The following is a 21,700-nucleotide window of genomic DNA, read 5'->3' on the forward strand; positions in this document are numbered from 1 at the left end:
AGGGGGGTCTTTGAGGGAAAGAGACAGTGCCTCCCCCCATCACATGCAGAGGGGAACCAGTCAGGTGTTTAAAAACACTGTGTTGTGCGAGGAGGCACCTGCCTCTTTCCTTAAACTGCGGGGTTTAGGAGGAAATGCCTGCTCACTCCAGTGTCCTCTGTCAGGCCCCCAGCGACACGTTTACTGCAACCCCCAGCCTTCTCCAGCATGTTCCGTGGCCAGAACCGACTTCCCCTCTCAGTCACCAGAACAAGCGCCAGTTTATTCTTATGTACCCCAAACTCTGGAGCAGACAGACCCAGCTTTGAATCCCTGTGTTGCCTCAGTCAGCTGTGTGAGCTTGGATAAGATGCTTTTTACCTCTCTCTGCCTCTTATCCGAAATACAGGCATAATCTCATCTCCTATACGTCACAGGTTCATTCCAAGAGAAGAGACCCAGGCAGGGTGTAAATGTTCGACAGACATGGGCAAGCATCATTATCAGTGCTGGTGGCAGACGGATTATTTAAACATTGTCTCATTTATAATGTTTTTTGCACCACAAGCATCTTTCAATCAGAAAATAATATGCATTCTCTGATCATGATTTTAAATACCTTTGCCTGCAGGCATAGGCTGGAGGGAACTCACAAAGGGATGATGTTCTGGAAGACAGGTGGCATGGGACCTGGTTTTCCTTCCTTTCAAAAAGTGGGTCTTGTCACCATTATATCAACTTTTAAAAAAGCCCAAAGGGCACACCTAGCCTGGCTGTGCATCTTGTGTGGTGCCCACACTCAGTTCTGAATAAACAAGTCCCCAACGGGAAGTGAAAGCTGCCACCACAGTCCTCAGTGCTGTGTAGCATGAAGAAGACACACCAAGGAGGCTGGTCTCCAAGGGAAGCATGTGGTTTGCAAAATCCCTCGAGGCCATTTTCCTGGGCTCTTCTGCCACTCCCCCACCCCACACAGAACCCCGGCTCACAGGTTCTGGGGTTTAACCCGGAGAACAAACTAATCCCATCCTCTGAATGGCGCTTCCAGGAGGCAGTGGGCTTCACAGTAAATGCTGGCAGGACTCTCTGAGCCAGACGTCACTCTGATTTGAAGTCCTATCACTGCCATTTATACTTGCTGTGTGGCCTCTGAGAGGTAGCTTAACCTCTCTGTGCCTCAGTTGTCTTATAGTCCAAATAATAAAGTTAATTTATTGACTTCAAAGAGTTGTGGCAAGGATTCAAATAGAGATTATATGTAAAATCCTTAGCAAAATGTGCAGCCCAGAGTGGATACTGTTAACACTACTATTTTAGAATTTAGTGTCTCACACAGGTCCAACGTTAGGGAGAGCTGGCTGGCCCTCTTGACCCAAGTATTCTGGTGGGGATCAGTTTTTCGTTTCACTTCTTTGCATTATGCTTCTCATTGCAAATAAATAAGATGGCCATAGAAAGAATTCCTTGACAGGGACAGGGTGAATTAATTATGGGCCATCCATACATGGTTTGGAATATCAGGTATAGAAAGTACAGAAATATCTTCGAATAGGGACGATCATGTTTTCTGACCTGGGGACGTGTCCCTGCTCTATTAAAAAGCAGAATTTTTCCTCATTCAAAAATCCACAAATGACAAATGCTGGAGAGGCTGTGGAGAAAGGGGAACCCTCCTACACTGCTGGTGGGAACGCAGTTTGGTGCAGCCACTACAGAAAACAGTGTGGAGATTCCTCAAAAGACTAGGAATAGGCTTACCATATGACCCAGGAATCCCACTCCTGGGCTTGTATCCAGAAGGAACCCTACTTCAGGATGACACCTGCAACCCCAGTGTTCATAGCAGCACTATTTACAATAGCCAAAACATGGAAACAGCCTAAATGTCCATCAACAGGTGACTAGATAAAGAAGATGTGGTATATTTATACAATGGAATACTACTCAGCCATAAAAACCGACAACATAATGCCATTTGCAGCAACATGGATGCTCCTGGAGAATGTCATTCTAAGTGAAGTAAGCCAGGAAGAGAAAGAAAAATACCGTATGAGATCGCTCATGTGTGGAATCTAAAAAACAAAAACAAACAAACAAAAACAAAGCATAAATACAGGACAGAAATAGACTCACAGACAGAGAATACAGACTTGTGGTTAGCAGGGGGGTGGAGGGTGGGAAGGGATAGACTGGGATTTCAAAATTGTAGAATAGATAAACAAGATTACACTGTATAGCACAGGGAAATATACACAAAATGTTATGATAACTCGCAGAGAAAAAAATGTGACAATGAGTGTGTGTATGTCCATGAATGACTGAAAAATTGTGCTGAACACTGGAATTTGACACAACATTGTAAAATGACTATAAATCAATTAAAAAAAGTTAAAAAAAAAAAGCAGAATTTTTAAAGCATAGCAGGATAGCTCGTGTAGCACGACAGCACTTTGTGGGTCTACAAACCGGCCTGCTTGTGCTCAGGGAGCCCGCGCCCCACGATACTCGTATGATCACACCCCTACGCCTGGGACTGCGGGGGGGGGATGAGACCTTCCCGTCTTCCCTCACGTGATTTGAGAAACATGCTAGGAGTATGGGCGATTTTAATGGATGTACATTCTTTGGGTCTTTTTTACAATAAAGTTTTTCTTTTAAGGAAAAACTGTTTTGCAACTGCCTGTGGACTCGCCCGTCGCCCGTCTCCCAGGAGCCCTGCGGGGCCACAATCTTAGAGGGAGGCTGGGTGTGGACCACCAGCAAGGATTAAGCACTACAGGCCCCCGGCAGGTTGCTGGGGCCATGATACAAGACACACACGTGCCTTCCTGCCCTCAGGGGCCCCCAGAGAAGGAGGAAGGGCCTGTGTCCCACCGGAGCTCAAAAGAGACATGGACTCAAGGTTCCTCACCTCTCCTGGGATGGGGCGCTGCCTCCTTCCTCAGCTTCTCCACACTCACCAGGACCAGTTCCTCCCCATCCCTCAGGTCCAGCTCAGGGAGGACCTCCCTGACTTGTGCTCCCACCCCCCATCATTTTCTTCTCCTCCCTTCCACTCTCTGATGTCATTTTACCTGCCTCTTGGTTCTCCATCTCTCCCCGCTGCTGGCCTGGGTTCCAGAGAGCCAGCCACCCACCTGTCTTGATCTCTGCTTTCTCCCCTGTACGATGTGTCTGGCACTTAATAGATGCTCAATAAACACTCATGGAAGAAATGAACCAACTGACCTGGGGGCTGATTCCCCAGTGCCTGACTCCCAGGCAGAGCTCAGGAGACATCTGACCACTGGCCTCTCCAGCAAAAAGCCCCCACAAGGAGAAATCCCCAAGCCCTTGCTGAAGAGTCCTTTTTCGAAACTGACCAAGAAGGCAGGCATCTGGATTACAGTTGCAGACAAGGAACCAAACTCCACCAGAGCCACTCAGCCCGAGGTCTAGATAACCCACCTTTGGAGCCACAGCCCAGGTCTGGGACTCCAGGCAAACCTGCCCAGGAACAGAAGAGGCCCAGGAAGACCAAGCGTGTTTCTACCGCTCTGGGCTGAGATGAAATAAAGGACTTCGGTTTCTTAAGCAGATGTTCAGGCAAACTTCCCCCGTGCTAAATTAACAGGGGCGGGCAGCCAGCACAAAGCAGCCTCATCCAAGCCTTTACTCAGAGGGGAAGAGAAAAGAGCCAACTTCCTTGGGCAAAGAGGTTGGGTCTAGAGAAGACTGAGCAAGATTCTGCAAGAGCCACACACACAAAAATGGGGGGAAGGGAGTGCGTGGCTCGAGTAACATCACAGGCTTTGTTTTAACTTGGCCATGGTGCCAGGAGAAGCCAGCACATTTTGGATGGATGGCCCCTACACTTGGTTGATTTGGTGGTTTCTCTTTGCAGGCAGCTCTTGCCCCCTCCGGCAGAAGGAAGTGTCAGGAAGCAGGAGGGCTGGCGCGGGGTCTGGGCTGGAGTCTGAGCCTCGTGGCAGCAGTGGGCTCGCGTCAGCACTTGCAGCAGAAATGAGCGCGCTTTCAGGAGGAGGAAAGCAAATCCGTCCTCACTGGGGCCATGAGCGCGCCGCTGGGCTCGAAGCAAACAGGGAGGAAATCAAAGTGTCAGTTTGGGTTAGGAAACCGTGTGTGATGCTTCCCAGGCCTGGCTCTGCTTTTAAAAATTAGCTAAATGAAGACAGTTGAAGTCATTTCAGTCTACTCTTTACGAATGCGAACTAGCAGAAAAACGCATGCTCCCTGGATGCCCAGGATCAATGAGCGGAGCAGATGTGGGGGATCAGGAGAGCCCTCTTCGTTCGGATTCCACCCACCCGAAGTGGCACATCTGCCCTAGTATCTCTACTGAGAGCTGGGGAGGAAGTGCCTGGATGCTGACAGCCCCCCTTCTCCCTTCCTGCCTCGCCACTTCCTTGGTGGGCTGACCCACTCCATCTCCCACCTGGACAACCTCAGCAGCTGCTCAGTCACCTCCTAGCCTCCACTTGTCCCCGCACTCCCACCCCACAAAGTCCATTCTCCACCCAAACTGCCGGAGCAGTCTGAAAAACATAAATCAGATCATGACACTCCCCTGCTTAAAACTTCCAACAGCTACTCGTTTTCAGAATGAAATCCAAACTCCCTGCCACACCTGCACGGCCCAGTGGGACCTGAGCCCCTTCCCCAGTGGCCTCTCCAAGCTGCCTGGTGTCATACTCCCCCACACGCTCAACCTGCACCAGCTGCTTAGATCTGCCTTCAGTTCCCCAAATACCCTCAGCCAGTCCTCAGGCTGGGACCCCTGGCACAGGGCAGTTCCTTCTGCCTGGAACACTGCCCACTGTCCATGAGACTCCCTCTTTCCCACCTTCAGGGTTTTGCTCAAAGCCACCTCCTCAGGGAAGCCCTCCCTGACTGCTCTGTCCACGGTTGCCAGATCTAATAAATAAAAATATAGACCATCCCATTAAATTTGAATTTCAGAGAATAATGAGTATTTGCTTAACTACCAGTATGGGCAATACTCATACCAAAGAAATTCACTAAGATTTGAATTTAACTTAGCATCCTACATTTTTCTCTCGCCTCCAGACCCTTTGCTCTTGCTCCTATGACTGGTTTCCCCGTCTTCACAGCACTCTCCGCGTCTCAAAGTGGCCACCTGTAAACAGGTTTGAGACTTGAGACTGTCCACCCCTGCCAGCAGGGACCTCATCTGTCATGCCTCCCCAGTGCCAGGCACAGCACACAGTAGGTATTTAATAAATATGTGGGGAGCAACTACGGAAGTCCTTGGGGATGAGAGAGCGGAGTGAGGCTAGAAGAGACAGGTCATCTTACACAGAGGCCAGACTTCAGCTCATCTTTCACAGAGGCCAGACTTCAGCTCATCTTTCATCCCACCCCAGGGGCACCTCTTCTCAGCAATAGATGTCCCCCAACACTTACACAGCCAGCCACTCTGGGAACCAGGAAATGAGGTTTTGGACCCAGCCTTCCTCTGACATGCTCTGTCACCTCAAGGAAGTCTGCCAACCTCACTCAAGTCAGCTTCCCCATCTGTGAGATAGGGGCAGGGACGGGACGTTAGTCAAGTTCCCTCTGGCTGCATCACATGTGACAGCAGGAGTCTGATGGCCCCAGGTGAGAGGAGGGGGAGATTCGCCCGCACCAGGAAGGATTCTCCTCCCAGAGAAGAAACCAAGGCTGGCCTGCCCTCCCCACTCCACGTTAAGTAAACTAAGCTCCTGGGGGTGTGTGCAAGGTCAGCTGACATCTTCTGGGCACCTACTATCAGATCCTTGATCTCCTTTAATCACTAAAATACCACCAACCCCATTTTAGAGATGGGCAAACTGAGTCCCAAAACACAAATGAGGCCTATCTAGGCTTTAAGCCAAGTCTCCTGGATGATCTAAAATCTAGCCTGCTCACTATTTACAATAGCTAAGACATGAAACAACCTAAATGGCCATCAACAGATGATTGGATAAAGAAGCTGTGGTATACTTATACAATGGAATACTACTCAGCCATAAAAAATAATAAAATAATGCCATTTGCAGCAACATGGATGAACCTGGAGAATGTCATTCTAAATGAAGTAAGCCAGAAAAAGAAAGAAAAATACCATATGATATCACTTATATGTGGAATCTAAAAAAAAGAACAAACAAACTTATTTACAAAACAGAAACAGAATCACAGACATGGAACACAAACTTAACGGTTACGGGGGGGGAAGCAGGTGGGAAGGGATAAACTGGGAGTTCAAGATTTGCAGATACTACTACATATAAAATAGATAAAACAACAAGTTTATACTGTATAGCACAGGGAACTATATTCAGTATCTTGTAGTAACTTATGGTGAAAAAGATTATGAAAATGAATATATGTATGTTCCTGTATGACTGAAGCATTATGCTGTACACCAGAAATTGACACAACATTGTAAACGGACTATATTTCAATTCAAAAAAGAAAAATACAGCCTGAAAACATTTTAAATTTATACAATTTTACTCTAAAAAAAACAAAGAAACGAAAGCAGTAAACCAAAAAATATAGGGAAAAAACACAAAAGAGTGTCAGATTGTTCATTAATAAAAAATAAGATTTTCTTGACGGGGTTGGATATTCTAGCTTGCTAGTTGCAAATTACAGGAGGTCTGTTGGCACTAAGAACAGTTTCTGATGGTGGAAACTCTAGGACCCAAGCTAATTAGAAAACTCATGTCCCTGTGTCCTCTTTTTAAGGCATCTGAACTCAGCGAACTACAGGATTCCACTCCAGAGTCCATTCTCACACGCAAGAGGACTGAAGCTCAGGCAAATATTCAGCCCTCTGAAAAAAGACCACTTTTTCTATCTCCAGTGGGGCTTCCAAGCAGCGATCTGGCCTCTGTCTCAGGAGGAAAGCCTCACAGCCCGGCCAGCTGTGTGTAAGGGGTGGGCTGCAGCCCAGGGGGCCCATGACACTGTGGACTGAGTCACCGGGGGCAAAGGTCTACAGAGCCTGAGTCATGCCCAAGCCCGGCTTGGAGCCTGACCTTTCCCAGAGTGAAGTCCAAGGCAGAGAGACTCCCAGACCAGGTCTATTGTTTCGGAAAACACCAGGCTGGTTGAAGCCAAACCCACGGAGAAAAACAGGTGGGAAGAGGAGGTGTCATCTCTAAGACAGTTCCAATGTTTCCAGGGTACTCATCCACGGAAAAAGACTTAATTTAGCAAGAAATTTTTATTTTAAGCATATGCATTTATATTTATTAAACAAGGCTCAAAATACAACCTTTGGGAACCTCCAAGTCATAAACTGACTCATATTAGGATATGATGACTCAGTGGGAAAGAGGGAATTCCACCACCCACGCCTCCCTTCTAAAAAATCAATTTGCCCTCTCAACAGGTGATAGGCGCCTCTGTCATCGGACTGTTCCAAGAAAATCGTCCAACAAAACAAAACACAAGTTCTCTTCAAACAATTTGAGTTTCAAAGCTGAGTAATCCGATGCAGGCAAGTTTCCAACCTACACCCCCGCGGGACACAGAGAGCCAGGGAGCTACTTGGCTGGGGCCGGGGGCCTGAATTAAGAAAGATTTACCAGCTGAAAAATTCCAAAACCCTGTGTCATGTGGAGGAACCTTCCAAAACATTGGATCCCACCCAGGCGCGGCGAGTCGCTCAAAGCCATGGCAACCCCATTTCCGCTGCCACATCACTTTTATTTTTGTGTCCTTAGATTTTTTCCTGTTTTGCAATGTTTTGCTGGGACCCCCGACTCCACCTGAGGCCCCAGTGGCCAGGGGCCAGGGTAACCAGCTGAAGTCAGGAACAGCCTGGACTTCCCTGTGTGAACTTTGCCTGTAAGGTTACACATTTTTTAAATTTCAGAGAATATACAGAGGCTTTTCAGCAATTACTGAAAATGGTAAATAGGAAAGATCCTCATCGTTCTGTTTGGTTCCTCTTTGTTCTTTTGGATGGGAGAAATTACTTGGGGGTTAATGATAAATGTTGTTTGGGATTCCAGCTCTGTCACCAGCTGTGGGCTGGCCTCTGGGAGCCTCAGTTACCTCATCTGTAAAATGGGGGGAATACTGCCTGTTTCCTGGGGCCAATGTGACTACTGATGGCGATCACACATTCATTCAACAATATGTATAAGCACTATGTGCCAGGGGCTGTTCTAGACACTGCAGTTACAGCAGCCAACACCAAGCCCCCACCCTCAAGGAGCTCTCACAGTGGGAGACGAGATAATAAACAAACAGGCAAGACAATTCCAGCAGCGATAAATGCCACTGGGGAAACAGCAGGGCAATGGGCTAGAAGGTGACAGGGTTGTGGGGGAGGCTGAACAACTTCAGAGCAGATGATCAGAAAGGGGCTCATTAAGAAAGTTACCTCTGGCTCATACAACTCAATAACAAAACAACAGACAACCCAATCCAAAAATGGGCAGAAGACCTAAACAAGCAGTTGTCCAGTGAAGACATACAAATGGCCAATAGGCTCATGAAAAAAGCCTCAATATCGCTAATTATCAGAGAAATGCAAATCAAAACTACAATGAGGTATCACCTCACGCCAGTCAGAATGGCCATCATCCAAAAGTCCACAAATGACAAATGCTGGAGAGGCTGTGGAGAAAAGGGGACCCTCCTACACTGCTGGTAGGAATGTAGTTTGGTGCAGCCATTATGGAAAATGTTATGGAGATTCCTTAAAAAAACTGAAAATAGATTTCCCTATGATCCAGGAATCCCACTCCTGGGCATATATCCCAAAGAAACTCTAACTCAAAAAGATACATACATGCACCCCAATGTCCACAGCAGCACTATTTACAATAGCCAAGACATGGAAGCAACCTAAATGTCCATTGACAGATGACTGGATAAAGAAGTTGTGGTGTGTGTGTGTGTATGTGTATGTGTATATATACACATACACACACACACAATGGAATATTACCCAGCCATAAAAAATAATGCCATTTGCAGCAACATGTATGGACCAGAAAGAGAAAGAAAAATACCATATCACATACATGTGAAATCTGGGGGAGAAAAAACGGACACAAATGAACTTGTTTACAAAACAGAGACAGACTCTCAGACATAGAAAACAAATTTATGGTTACTGGGGGGAAGGGATTGGGAGGGATAAATTGAGAGTTCAGGATTTATAGATACTAATTACTATATATAAAATAGATAAACAACAAAGTCCTACTGTATAGCACAGAGAACTACATTTAATACCTTGTAATGGCATATACTGAAAAAGAAGATGAAAAAGGAATATATATATATATATACATACATATAGCTGAATCACTATGATGTACACCAGAAATTAACACAACATTGTAAACCAACTATACTTAACCTTAAAAAAAAAAAAGCTCAGAAAAAGAAAAGAAAGAAATAAAGTCACCTCTGAGCCAAGACTTGTAGGGACAGGAGGATGCAGGACACAGGGAAACAGCAAAAGCAAAGGTCCTGAGATGGGAAGGAACGTGGGGTGTTTGAGGACAGAATGAAGGCAGGTGTATCTACAGCCAAAGGGGAGGGGTTGGGGGTGGCAAGTCAAAAAAGCCGAAATCAGAGAGATGGGCAAGGGACAGATCATGCGGGCTCTTGGAAGTCATGCAAATACTTAAAAATAGTAATAAAAATAATATAAAAATCATTATTATTACTGCTGCTATAAATAAGGAGCTGTTTTCCAAAACACCAAGCTTTTCTAACTTAAGAAACACCATGCTACCCCTCTCCTACTGTTTTTCCACCGTTCTCCAATTTGTCATCCTGCTGGAGTGGAAACTGCCAATTCCATTTCAGTCGACGGCTATAAAAAGAACTTTGGAGCTGGTGGTGCCGATGACCCAACATGGGGGCTAAGATTAGCCCAGGAGGCTGTCACCTTTCCTTAATGTGAGAACCAGCTGGGGTTCCCCTTCCTTGGAAAACTTCAACTGTTCCACTCCACCCCACCCCGCAGCAGCCTTGCTGGCCAAACTGTCCATAGAGATGGGAACGAGGATGCGTTTTGGAAAAAAGAAGTTGAGCAACAGGGATTCCCCCTGCAGAAGGCGGTCCTGGGCTGGGAGGCGAGTTCTTGGGGTCAGAAGAGCAGGACCAGCTCCCTGCAAATACAAGGCAAGTCCCCAATCTGTCAGAGCCACCCAAAAGCCAGATGTCCCACCAGGGATCCCACCACTTTTCTGGAGGCTCAGGGGCACCCCAGGTACCCCAGTTTATTTGCTGGCATCGATCCAGGAACCACACTCATGCAGGATTCTTTTAAGATCGACATGGAACGGTCCTAAATGGTCCCTGCTGCCCTCTGCGACCCACTGCAGGATTTGAGAGTCAGTCTCGCCACGGAATGGTTCAAGGCAGTGGCTCAGAGCAGCTGAAGGGTCTCCAGGCAAATTAACCTGGTCCTAACCTTTTTCAGAGTGACCCGGCTAATGATCAAGAGTACAGACTCCAGAACTAGGCTGCCTGGGGTCCAGCCCGGCTTTGCTATTTACTGGCTGTGTGGTCTTCACTAAGTTATTTAACCTCTCTGTGCTCAGATTCTCATCAGGAACATTGGGAGAATAGTAGCTAGCTGTGGGGCTGTCATGACGAAGCAGACTGGTTAACACAAATAAAGTGCTGAGAACAAGGCTTCGCACATAGTTTATTATTATTATTATAATTATTTTTCAATATCTCATGATTCCATGAGATAAAATCCTACCCATGTGTGTCTTCCACAGCCTAAATATAATGATAATAATAATGATAAAATCTTAACATTTAATGAGCATCTACAATGTACCAAGCTCTATGCAAAGGGCCTAATCTGTACCATCTCATTTAATCTTCTTATCGCTCAAGAGAAGTAAATCATCTCGGTTTTATAAAGGAGGAAATCTTGGCTCAGAGAGACGAAGTGGCTTCCCCAGGATGACAAAGCTACTAAATACAGATCATGGCTTCAAACCTAAGCTGTCTGAGCTCAGAGCCGGTGCACGTAATCACTACAGCTTACCGCCTCCCAGAGCCGGCCCAGCCAGGCTCGCGCCTGGGGCAGCGGGTGTCCCATAAACAATGTCTATGGTCTGAGAAACAAGAATGCTGGCGAGACCATGAAAATAATAATGAACATTCGATGAGCACTCCCTATGTGCTGAGTGCCCACTGCTGGTTTATGCTGCTAATTCCGGGAGGGAAAGACTGTTACTAACTCAATTACTGGAAACTGAGGTCCAAGGAAGTTGAACAAGACGAGGCTGGACATTATCTGCAGGTGAGTCCTCTGACTCCTCCAAGCTGAACCGTCCGCCTCCCACCGGTGTCCGGGGAGATGAGACAACAGTCAGACAGCGGCAGGCAAAGGGCCGCCCACAGACAGCGCTCAGTCAGAGGAAACTGTTCTAATTCCTCTAATTAATGTGCAACTTTTCAAAGTCGAAACAGACTCTGGGTTTTCCTCCCTTCAAGAGGTAAACTGAAATTTCTTCTGAAACAAAGAGAAGGAAAGCTAGAGAGTAAATGCCACCCCCCATCCATCCATCCATCCATTCAGCAAATATTTATTTGAGGCCCTTGAGTAGCTTCACAAGAGCTCCCGAGACAGCTGGAAGTAGTCTGACTCATCTCCACAGGGAACTTGGTAGGACATGGCCTCCAAGCCATCTCTGCACAGTTCCAACAGCCTCCCAAGGAGACTGCCAATCCGGACACGGATACCAAGATGTCTGTATATTATTAGCATTTCCCCTCTGCTGATAGGGTGCTTAGAAGCCATGCACTTATTGTATTGAGTCAGGAGAAGGCCAGCAGGATGATTTCCTGGTACTGGAGATCCATCAAAGCTGGGAAGGCTAATGTTTACCTGGTCATTTACATGTCATGCCACTCTCCTGCTCAAGAACCCACCATAACTCCCTATTACCTTACTCATGTGCAGACTAAACCAAAGCCATGTCTCTATCTGGCATTAGGAGACCTGTCCGTTCTGGGCTCTGCCTGCTCGTCAAAACGTTTCCTGGTGTTAACCAGCCTCCACTCAAGCCACATCGCTTTGCTCTCTGTCTCACGAGAGCCTAGTAAATTCTTGCCATAGAGAGTACTTCACGCTGTTTCACTGCCTGAAAATTAAGCCTTCCCCAAAACGAACCAAGATGCTTAAAAATGTGGATGACTTTTGAACCCACTACATCACATGAAGGCCTTAACCCTAAGAAATAAAAATAACAGTGTTAACATATTGAGCACTTACTATATATAGTTTGCCCTCAGTATCCGCAGCTTTCACATCCACAGATTCAACCAACCACAAATAATCAAAAAAATCCAGAAAGTTTCAAAAAGCAAAACTTGAATTTGTCACTCACCGACAACTATTTACATAGCACTGACATTGACTAGGTCTTCTAAGTAATCTACAGTGATTTAAAGTATATGCAAGCATGTGCCTAGGTTCTAAGGAAATACTACACCATTTTTATAAAAGACTTGAGCATTCCTGGATTTTTGTATCCACAGGAGGACCTGGAACCATCCCTTGTAGATACTGAGGGACAACTGTAGCAAATATTTATGAACTCAATCTCATGACCTCCCTATGAGGTAGGACTGTCATTGTCCTTATTATACAGATGAGGAAACTGTTGCCCAGAGAGGTGAAGTAACTTGCTCAAGGTCACACAGCTAGAAAGTAGTAGAACGGGGCTGTGAACACAAGCAGACTGGCTGGAGAGCATGAGTCCTGACCTAGCTGATCAAAGGAGTGTAGAGGACGTTCATCACTGAGTTACTACAATAAATAGCACAAGGTTGGACGCAGCCTAATGCCCAATAAATAATAGTGAAATAAAGTGCTGGACGACCACTGAACGGAGCGCGACGCCTCCATTCACATGTCTGCGTTCCTCTTCACTCACTCCACCACCATAGCCCCTCAGACCCGCAGTGATGACCACATGCCTTCCAAACAACTCTCAAACCCATCCATCCGACTCCAGCCTCACTGCCACAGCCCTACCTAATGTCTTTTTTTGCTGTTTTGTTTTTGTTTTGCAATGCCTTCATCAAACCTCTTTAAAATTATCTGCCTTCAAGCATGCTTTCAAAGTGTGAGGAAGCAGTTCTCACGCCCCGGTCCCAGGGCTGGCCCATCGCAAGAGGAGGCTGTGTGAACGGGAAGAAGCACTCCCTCCCCAAGACACTCTGCCTTCTCCCGTCAGAAGTCATCCTGGTCACACACAATGATGCATCCAGTGTGAACGGCGGCCCCCAGAGGAGGTGCCCTCCAACAGTACACAGTCCCCGCAAGCAGACACCTGCCTGGCATATTCTGTGGATCATTGTAAGGGCAATAAACAAACAGACAAACCTCAACACCCCTTTGAATTAACCTATTGAAATGATGTCCATGGAGGGAAAAATGTTAGGTCTAGCATTCACAACTAGCAAATAAATTGTATAACCTGCTATTGCCCCTCCTTCAGATCACTGTCTTTTTACCGTGTCCTCGTTGGTAAACACATGAACAGACAGTCCATATAAGCAAGAATACACGTGTCAGTAAACAAAAACATTAACTCTCTCACAGCAAAGGAATGCAAATTCAAAAAAGTACCAATTCAGCAAATATTTAATTTTTTTTAAATGGCACTCTGGGATGGAGTGAAACCATTACTGATACAGTAATCTGTATACCTCTGGAAGGTAGTTTGAATTCTGGAAGCAATATGTATTCAAAGCTCTCAAAATGACTATCCAAAATTCTACTCTAGGAATGAACCCTAAATAAACAAAAAGGATACAGGTGGAGATTTATGCATAAGAAGATTCATTAGTTAATCCTAGAAGTATAATAAGATTAACTGCAGCACTGCTTATAATAAGAATGTAAGTAGTCGATGCTAATTGACTTATAATATACCTGTTGCTATTATAATTATCTGACATGTATGAACTCATTTAACCTTTGTGACCACCTTACTGGTTAATAACTTGTTATTATCATTCTACACATAAAGAAATGGAGGCACAGAAAGGTCAGGTAACTTGTCTAAGATCACAGAGCAAACAAGTAGCAAAGTCAGGATTTGAACCCAGGATATTCAGGGCCAGAGCATGCATGATTAACCGCCATGCTGTTAGCCCTCCCTTCTTGATAATAGAAAAAAAAAAGAGAGAGAAAGAAAAAAATGTGTCTCCTTATGTGAAAAAATAATTTTAAAAAAAGAGTTGGGGATGTGAAAAACCTTATTATCCAACAAAACAACCCGGATCAGTTAAAATGCACTCCAGCACGTCCACGCCACAGTGAACCACGTCGGTATCAAAATCACTGAAGACCTCTCACGGTGGGAAAGGAGGGCAGGAGAGAAAACCCCACACAATGGGATCTCCCTCCCAAATCGGTGCTGTTGGGAAGAAAAAGACGGTCGCTTTTGTATGGTGCTCAAAAGGCCCCCTGACCTGTGGTCTTCTCCGTAAACACGACTTTGGACTCGGCCGTGAAGTTCTGTCCCGTGAGGATCATCTGCTGGCCCCCGTACACCAGGCAGCTGTCGATGTCTTGTCTTTCCACCATGGGCAGCTCGTGGGCAGAGCGCTGGGCTGAGGGCAAGAGAAAAAGAGGTCACTGCCATGATGGCAGACGCCCACGTGGAAGAGGCTTTCTGATTTCACGGCAACGGGACATGACGCCCTCCGCCCACCTCTGTCACTTGTTGTCCCTGCAAACGTGGAGTCCTCACCCCAGACAACCGGTGACTCTGCAAATGTTCTGCTCTTGTCCAGGGGCCCTACGTTATTTGGGCTAATTTTCTCCGAACAACACGATTCATTTTCATGACCGAGGGACAGGTACCTGTTCTCCTTAGAGGGACAAAGGAGAATACAAATTTGATGTTTTCTTTACTTTTTTTTTTTTTTTTTTTTAATAAGAGGACAGGCAAGTCAACTCTTCCCTAAGAGAGTTCCTTTGCTGGCTGCACGCTCCTCTGCACACGACATCAGCCAGCAAGTGAAGGGCTCATGCACATACACTTTCGGACCCAATTCCTGAAGGTTTAGACATTTTTGCTTTGGAATTCATTTGCAATCCTGAACATGGTCTTCAAGACATCCAACTGCCCCCATCCCCTCCCCGCCACATTTCCTAGAACTCCTCCTTGCTCACTGTGCTGCAGTCGTCCCTCCAGAACATTCTCAAACACACGCAGCATGCTCCTCCCTTTGAAAGTCTGCACTTTCAAATCCCTGTCTCTGGAAGGCTCTTCCCTGATGACCTGCACGGCTGCCTTCCTTACGTCTGGCAGGTCTCTACTCAGATGTCACCTCCTCAGAGAGGCTTCCCTCCCCTTCTTCTTCCAACCTCCTCCTCACAGTTATAACAGCAGTGCCCGCCCCCGTCCATCTGTCTGCCTGTCTCTCCCTCTCTTTTCCCTTCTTCCTGCTCTATCCTACCTAGTTCATCTCCAATGAACTTTCCACTTTCAGAAACGCTACACAGAGCTTGATTGGTTCATCTGTCTTTTCATCTCTTCCCCATGAGAATGAGAACCCAGGAGGGAGGAGCGTTGCTCTGTGCACGCTGTCAGCCCAGGGCCGGGGACAGCGCCGAGGACCTAGCAGAGATGCCTGAGATGGATGGATGGATGGAGGGAAGGAAGGAATGATGGATGGAAGGAAGCAATGATGGATGATTGGATGGATATAGGCACTGAGATGGATGTATCTCAGTATATCCTGACACACACAACATATCTCAATTTCTGCACATATCCACATCCTCACTTGTATCTACAGTGAGGGATGCAGCAGGCTGAGTGTTTAACCACAATGATATACTTGAATGCTCACAGCAACCTTCTAAGGAAAGAAGTACTAAAATTATTCACCTCTGGGGAGAAAACGAAAGCCTAGGAAAGATCAGGTCAAGGATATGTGGTGACACTTAGATCTGAACCCTTAAGAGCTGGTTTGTCCAGCTCCACAGCCCCATCTCTTAGCCCCTCCAGCCAGCCGATTCTTCTGGAAGGCAGGCTGCAGGAAAGAATGAAGACCCTCTCAGATGCCTTCCCTGGGCAGGGTGAGAAATGGGTCCCAGCCAGCACAAGGGACTATCTCCCTAGCCTCGCCTTGGCAGCGTGGGCCGAAGTGGCCGGCCCTCCCCCTGGGTGAGTCAGCCTGAGCTCCTGGCGTTCCTCCCGGAGCCCGAGAACTGGGCAGAGGGCCAGCCCTTTCCGTGCCAGGGGCCTGCGGACCTCCCCATCCGGGAGCCGGGGACGCAGCCGCGTGAGGCCTGAGGCCCAAACCTAACCCTGCCCTCCTGGCTGGCCTGGGCCTCCAGGTCCCGCACCCTCTTCCATCTGCCCCAGACCCACCTTGAACCTGTCCCTGTACCATGCACTGGGCAGCCATGCACTGGGTAACACGTAAGGAGTCTGCTGTGGACCAGACGCTCCCAGACACTTCACGCTGAAAATGCAGCCCAATGACTGGCAAGGACCCCCCTGCCGGGACCTCCCCAGCCCGGGCTCAGCCCAGGCTCTCTGATCCCAGGGCCCAGGCAGCCAGTGTGGTTCTAAGGAGCTGCCGGTTAAGAGTACATATGAAGGAAGGCTCTCAGCAGAAGCCGCTAATTTCTCCCACATGGGCTGGATTATTAATCCTTTCTTTCAGTAGAGGAGTTTTGTATGACTTCCTAATGGAGCTGCCACAAATGGAGATTTATTAGCAATGAAAACAGCAGCCGTACCGCCTGGAAGAGCAGGTCCCCGCTTTTCAGACCTGCCTTTAATGAGTCTGGGGGGCCAATGGGGGCTTTTGGTCCCAGGGACGGGTGGGGAAGCAGCAAGGGTCATCCCCCCCACATTTTGCAGGTGGAAAGCCTGAGTCATCGCTCCCGGACAAGCTGGCCAAGGGCTCCCAGCCAGCCAGCCCAGGACTGGACGTGGCCGTGAGCTCTCAGCGCTGGGCGGGAGGCTGGGCCGGACGGCTGCTCTGTGAATCACTGTGCATTGCTGTGAACACCACTTGGCTATTCTCTGAAGCAACCTCCTTGCTTCTCCCTTCAAAGCCTCACAGTTTCAAGCAACCGACTGAGTCTCCCTTTGCCAAATCTGCATTCCCCACCCCTTCTCCTTACCTGAAAGAAATCTTTTCTAATGAAAGTTTAAAGAGAGAGAACAAGAGTCTGGTCCAGCTCCCTGTAAACTTTTATCTGTGCTCCAGTCTTGCAACGCCGAGTGTGGACTGGGAACATCAGCTTCACAGGGGTGGGGAGGGCGGCGGGGGGAGCGGACTATTAAAGATGCAGACCCTCGGCCCCGCCCCGGATCTACTGAACCCATCCGCAGCTTAACAAGGATACCAGGTGATTCCTATGAGCCATCAAGTTGGAGACACACTTCTGTGCTCTGACTAAGCATTAAAATCAGCTGGGGAATTGAAAAAAATAATGACACCCAGGCCCTAATTCTGGAGCGTGTTTCTCAAGCCGGGCACTACTGACATTTGGGCTGGATAAGTCCCTGTTGTGGGCCGTCCTGTGCCTGCAGGATGTTTAGCAGCATCCCTGGCCTCCATCCGCTGGATGCCAGTAGCACCTCCCCACTTGACAACCCAAATTGTCTCTAGACAGACCTGGGTGCCTCTGGGGAGGAGGTGGCCAAAATCACCCCTGGTTGAGAATCACTATTTTAGAGATTCTGACTTCAATGGTCTGAAGGGTGGACTTCAGCATAGTTTTTTAAATTTCCAAACAATCCTTAGTAATTCCAATGGGCCACATATTGGCTCTGAGGCACCACCATGGGGATACGTGGGGCCCTGGGAGACACAGAATTCTTGGTTTGCTGTTGCTTGGACCCTGGGGTCAGAAAGCCATGGTTTCCAGCCCTGCCCCTGCCAGCTCTCTGCTGTGTGACCCAGGGCAAGTCACTTCACCTCTCTGAGTCACAGATGCCTCCTCTGTAAAATCCTAACATTACTTGCCCTCATGGGCAAGCAGTACAAGAGAGGCTGCATGTAAACACGTGCACATGGCCAGTAAATGTGTGGTAAAATATCTAATGTCAAGAACCCAAATGTCCATCAATGGATAAAAGCATAAACAAAATGTGGTATATCTATGCAGAAGTATTATTCAGCCATAAAATGTTAAAAGGTACTGATACATACAACACCATGGATGAATCTTGAAAACATGCCAAGTCAAAGCAGCCAGACAGAAAAGGACAAATATTGTGTGATCTCATTAATGTGACATGTTCAGAGCAGGCAAATCCATAGAAATGGAAAGCAGACTGATGGTTGCTGGGGTCTGCGGAGTGACTGCCAACAGGCTCCTTCTGGGGGTGGTGAAAAAATTCTAGAGCTCGGCAGTGGTTGTGATTACACAATCTGTGGATGCACTTAATGCCGCTGAACAGTACGCTTTAAAACGGTTAAAATGGTAAATCTTACCACAATTTAAAAAAATAAATCTAAGACAAAGAGACTTAGCTAGTGCCTAGCACACGGTCACCACTCAAGAAACTAGTCTTCACTATTGTTAACTTTCAAAATGATGCTCTTTCCTTCCTGCTCAGCCGTTTTCAAAACGACTTCTCATTTGTTATCTTTTTAAACCCTTAAATGACAACCCCACTGGATAAGCAAGGAAGACCCTATCAGTGCCATTGTACAGACAGAACAGCAGGTGCTCAGAAACCAGCTTCATCGAGGGGCAGCTCCGGCCCCGGGGGAGGCTGCCGTGGCGCACAGTCCTCGGTTACAGCTCACGTCCCCTACGAGGTGAGCCTTGTACAGGCCTTCCCAGCTCTACACCTCAGCTTTCCCATCTGAGAAACAGCTCTGCTAACAGGCCCATCTCACAAGCGGTTGTGAGGGTTAAGTGGGAGAATTCACAAAAACCCTGTTTGGCTCAATGAGTATCAGCTGGGAAGGCTACAAACACTAAGAACTGTAGCTTTTTGAGCAGCTGCCCTGTCGTGGGCACTGGCCAACCGTTGTCTTAGAAATTTCACCAAATATGTGCAGACCCTGTCCTCATGTTCACACACATTACTGCTCTTATCACTGTTGTTCTGGATGGATCCGGAACCAGAACCCGGGTTTTCTGGGCCCGATTCCCAGTATTTTTCAAAGTGAGGCTCCCAGGTCACCTGCAGTCGAATCACCAGGTTGGGAGAGGTGCTTAATAAAAATGCGGTCAGACAGGCCACACCCCCAAAAGCAACTGGAGGAGGCTGGACATTTGCATTTTAACAATCTTTCCAGGTGACTTGTTACACACGTTCTGTTTGAGGGCCAAGCCCCACACTTAAGAGGCCACCTGAGGACAAGGGGACCCCCTCCGGGGAGGCCTGGCATCCTGGGAGAGCCCAGAGGCAAAGCAAACAAATCCAGTTAGCCTCTGAAAGAGGAACTGAAGACGGGCAAACAGCAACCAAAATTACCCTCCTGCGCTCCACTTCCCCCTCTCTCTCTGATGCAACCTCCAACACCTATGGCTGCTTACGGGGGTGGCACCGTCCAGGACCTACGGGCGGTCTCTCCACAAGCCCACCCGGCCTCCTGGGCCGCGCGCGCCACCACACCCAGCAGTCCCCACTCAGCTTTTCAACCATGAGACCCCAGACCCTCGAAATCCCAAACCCTGCAGTGATCTAACCAAACCGGGGACCGCCATCTGACTGCCAACCCGAGGGCCCAGGGCTCACCTATGGGCAGAGTCTAGACCCTCTGCTCCAGCTCCAGGGTATCGAGGTGGCCCTCCCGCCTGCCCCCGGATTCTGGCACGTCATAATGTGTCTTGGGGCTCCTGTGTTTTATGAGCTCTGAAGCAACAGGGCACTGTTGGTTTAACCAGTTGGGGTGTTTACTTTCACTCGCAACAGTGGCTGATGGCACGCAGAGCCGTGGTGGCCAAGGCTCAGTGAGGGAAATTCACACCAGCGCGGGGGTCCTCAGGCCAGCCTGGAAATGGGACATTACTGCCGACTGTCTGCAATTCGCCCGTCACAGGGGTGCTGGGCCAAGAATTACGATCGACCCAAGAACTTGAGGAGAGAGGCAGGCGAGGCCGGTCAGGGAAATTCGGCTGTGATGAGTGGGTGGGTTCTGCTAACAAGAGCAAATAATTACAGCTGCCACAGAGAGCGCCCTGGATTCCAGGCCCTCCATACATACAGTTTTGTTTTGTTTATATCATAAAGCACACACATGATGAGGCAATTTAGCGTCGTGGGTCGAAGTAAGGATGCTGCCATGTGACTGCCCAGGTTCAAAGCCCAGTTCAGTGACATCCTAGCTTTGGGACCTTGGGCAAGTCATGTAATCTCTCTGTGCCTCTATTTTCTCATCTACAAAATGGGAATAGGCATACTACCAACATCGGCAGGCTGTGTGCAGGCGGAATGAGCTAACGCTGGGGCACGTCGTCCAGGCTCCGTGAACGTTGGTTATGTTTATTTTTCTTGCTAAACTTCATGAGACCACAAAGGAGGAATTATTCCCATTTTGGAGTTGAGGGTGCTGAATGTCCCAGAGGAGAAGGCATGTGCCAGAGAGCTCACAGTTACATAAGGTGGACAGACAGACAGCTTGAACCCAGACTGTGGGATTCCCCTATTCAGAGGAATCTCTTTTCAGTAAACCGAAGAAGGACCCAGTGGGAGAGCTGCCAGCCAGCCCAGGCAAGGAGGGGCCCTCCCATAGTCTCATTCTGGCTTAAGCACTGCCCACCCCTGGCCACAGCACTCCTGCTGCTGTAAACCCTGCTTGTCTGTACATCAGGCCCCCGTCCCTGGCTGTGAGCCTGGCCCGGCTGAGCCTGGCTTGGCCCAGAACACGGTGCTGACTCAGGCCTTGCCTGGGAGGGGCCGTGAGCAGGGCCAGCAGACTGGCCCCTTGGGTCCCCTCAGCCTGCACCACGGCCACTCCTGGGTCTTCGCTGGGAAGTGGGAGGGTGGGACAGAGGAACCCAACTCTCCCTGAGTGTGGGGTTCACCTCTGTGAGGGACCAGTCGGCAGTCGCAGCACGGGGAGTGGGGCACAGGGTTTGCACAGGCAGGGGTCTGACCTCCAGACCTCACAGAGCCCCAGTCTCGTGCTGCACAAAGCAGACCTATAAGGCCGGCCCTACAAGCCCGGGAGGCTCGGCCAGTTCACGCAGACCCGGGTCCGTGGGAGGAGCTAGTGTTTTCTCTCCTGAACAGGTAATTATGGTCCCACTCCAGTGTTCTAACAGGCAGCCCCCAGAAGATGCCCACGTATCTCCAGTAACCAAGACCCTTCCTGGGGGCTCCCTGAATCTCCATTTGACTAACGAGCTCTCTGGTCACTGGGGGACCCAGGAGGCCTGGACAGAGAAAAGGACACAGGTTTTAATCCCTAGCTCTGCCCCTTCCCTTGCCCGCTATGTGACCAGCAAATCATTCAGCCCTTCTGAACCCCAACCCGCTAGATATAAGCTCTGAGGGCGGCATTCCGTGCCTCCAACGCTCACCGGCACATGTCAGTGCCCAAGAACTATTTCTGAATGAACGAACTGAGTCTTTAAGATGCGTTTTCTGAGGCTACAATGAGGCTGTTAATGAGTTAACACATGTAAGAGCTGGGGGCACACGGCAGCTCTTCAATAAAAGGGAATTTTGCCTTCCCCACCCCTGTGAAACTCGCTCAGTAAAAGGCTGTATCTAATCGCATGGTCAGGTAA

At 48.4% G+C, this 21,700-nt stretch overlaps 1 protein-coding gene across 10 annotated transcripts in view; it reads right to left on the reverse strand.

Moving 5' to 3' along the window:
• The window catches only part of NFATC2 (nuclear factor of activated T cells 2), a 147,064-nt gene that overhangs the window by 44,539 nt on the left and 80,825 nt on the right, over nt 1-21,700 (reverse strand). For all 10 annotated transcript variants that reach the window (XM_072944402.1, XM_072944403.1, XM_072944404.1 and 7 more), the window contains exon 6: nt 14,449-14,589. In XM_072944402.1, coding sequence (XP_072800503.1) covers nt 14,449-14,589 — 141 coding nt within the window. The remainder of the gene's footprint in view (nt 1-14,448; nt 14,590-21,700) is intronic.

This window comes from Vicugna pacos, chromosome 19, assembly GCF_048564905.1.
Source record: "Vicugna pacos chromosome 19, VicPac4, whole genome shotgun sequence".
Classification (NCBI taxonomy): domain Eukaryota; kingdom Metazoa; phylum Chordata; class Mammalia; order Artiodactyla; family Camelidae; genus Vicugna; species Vicugna pacos.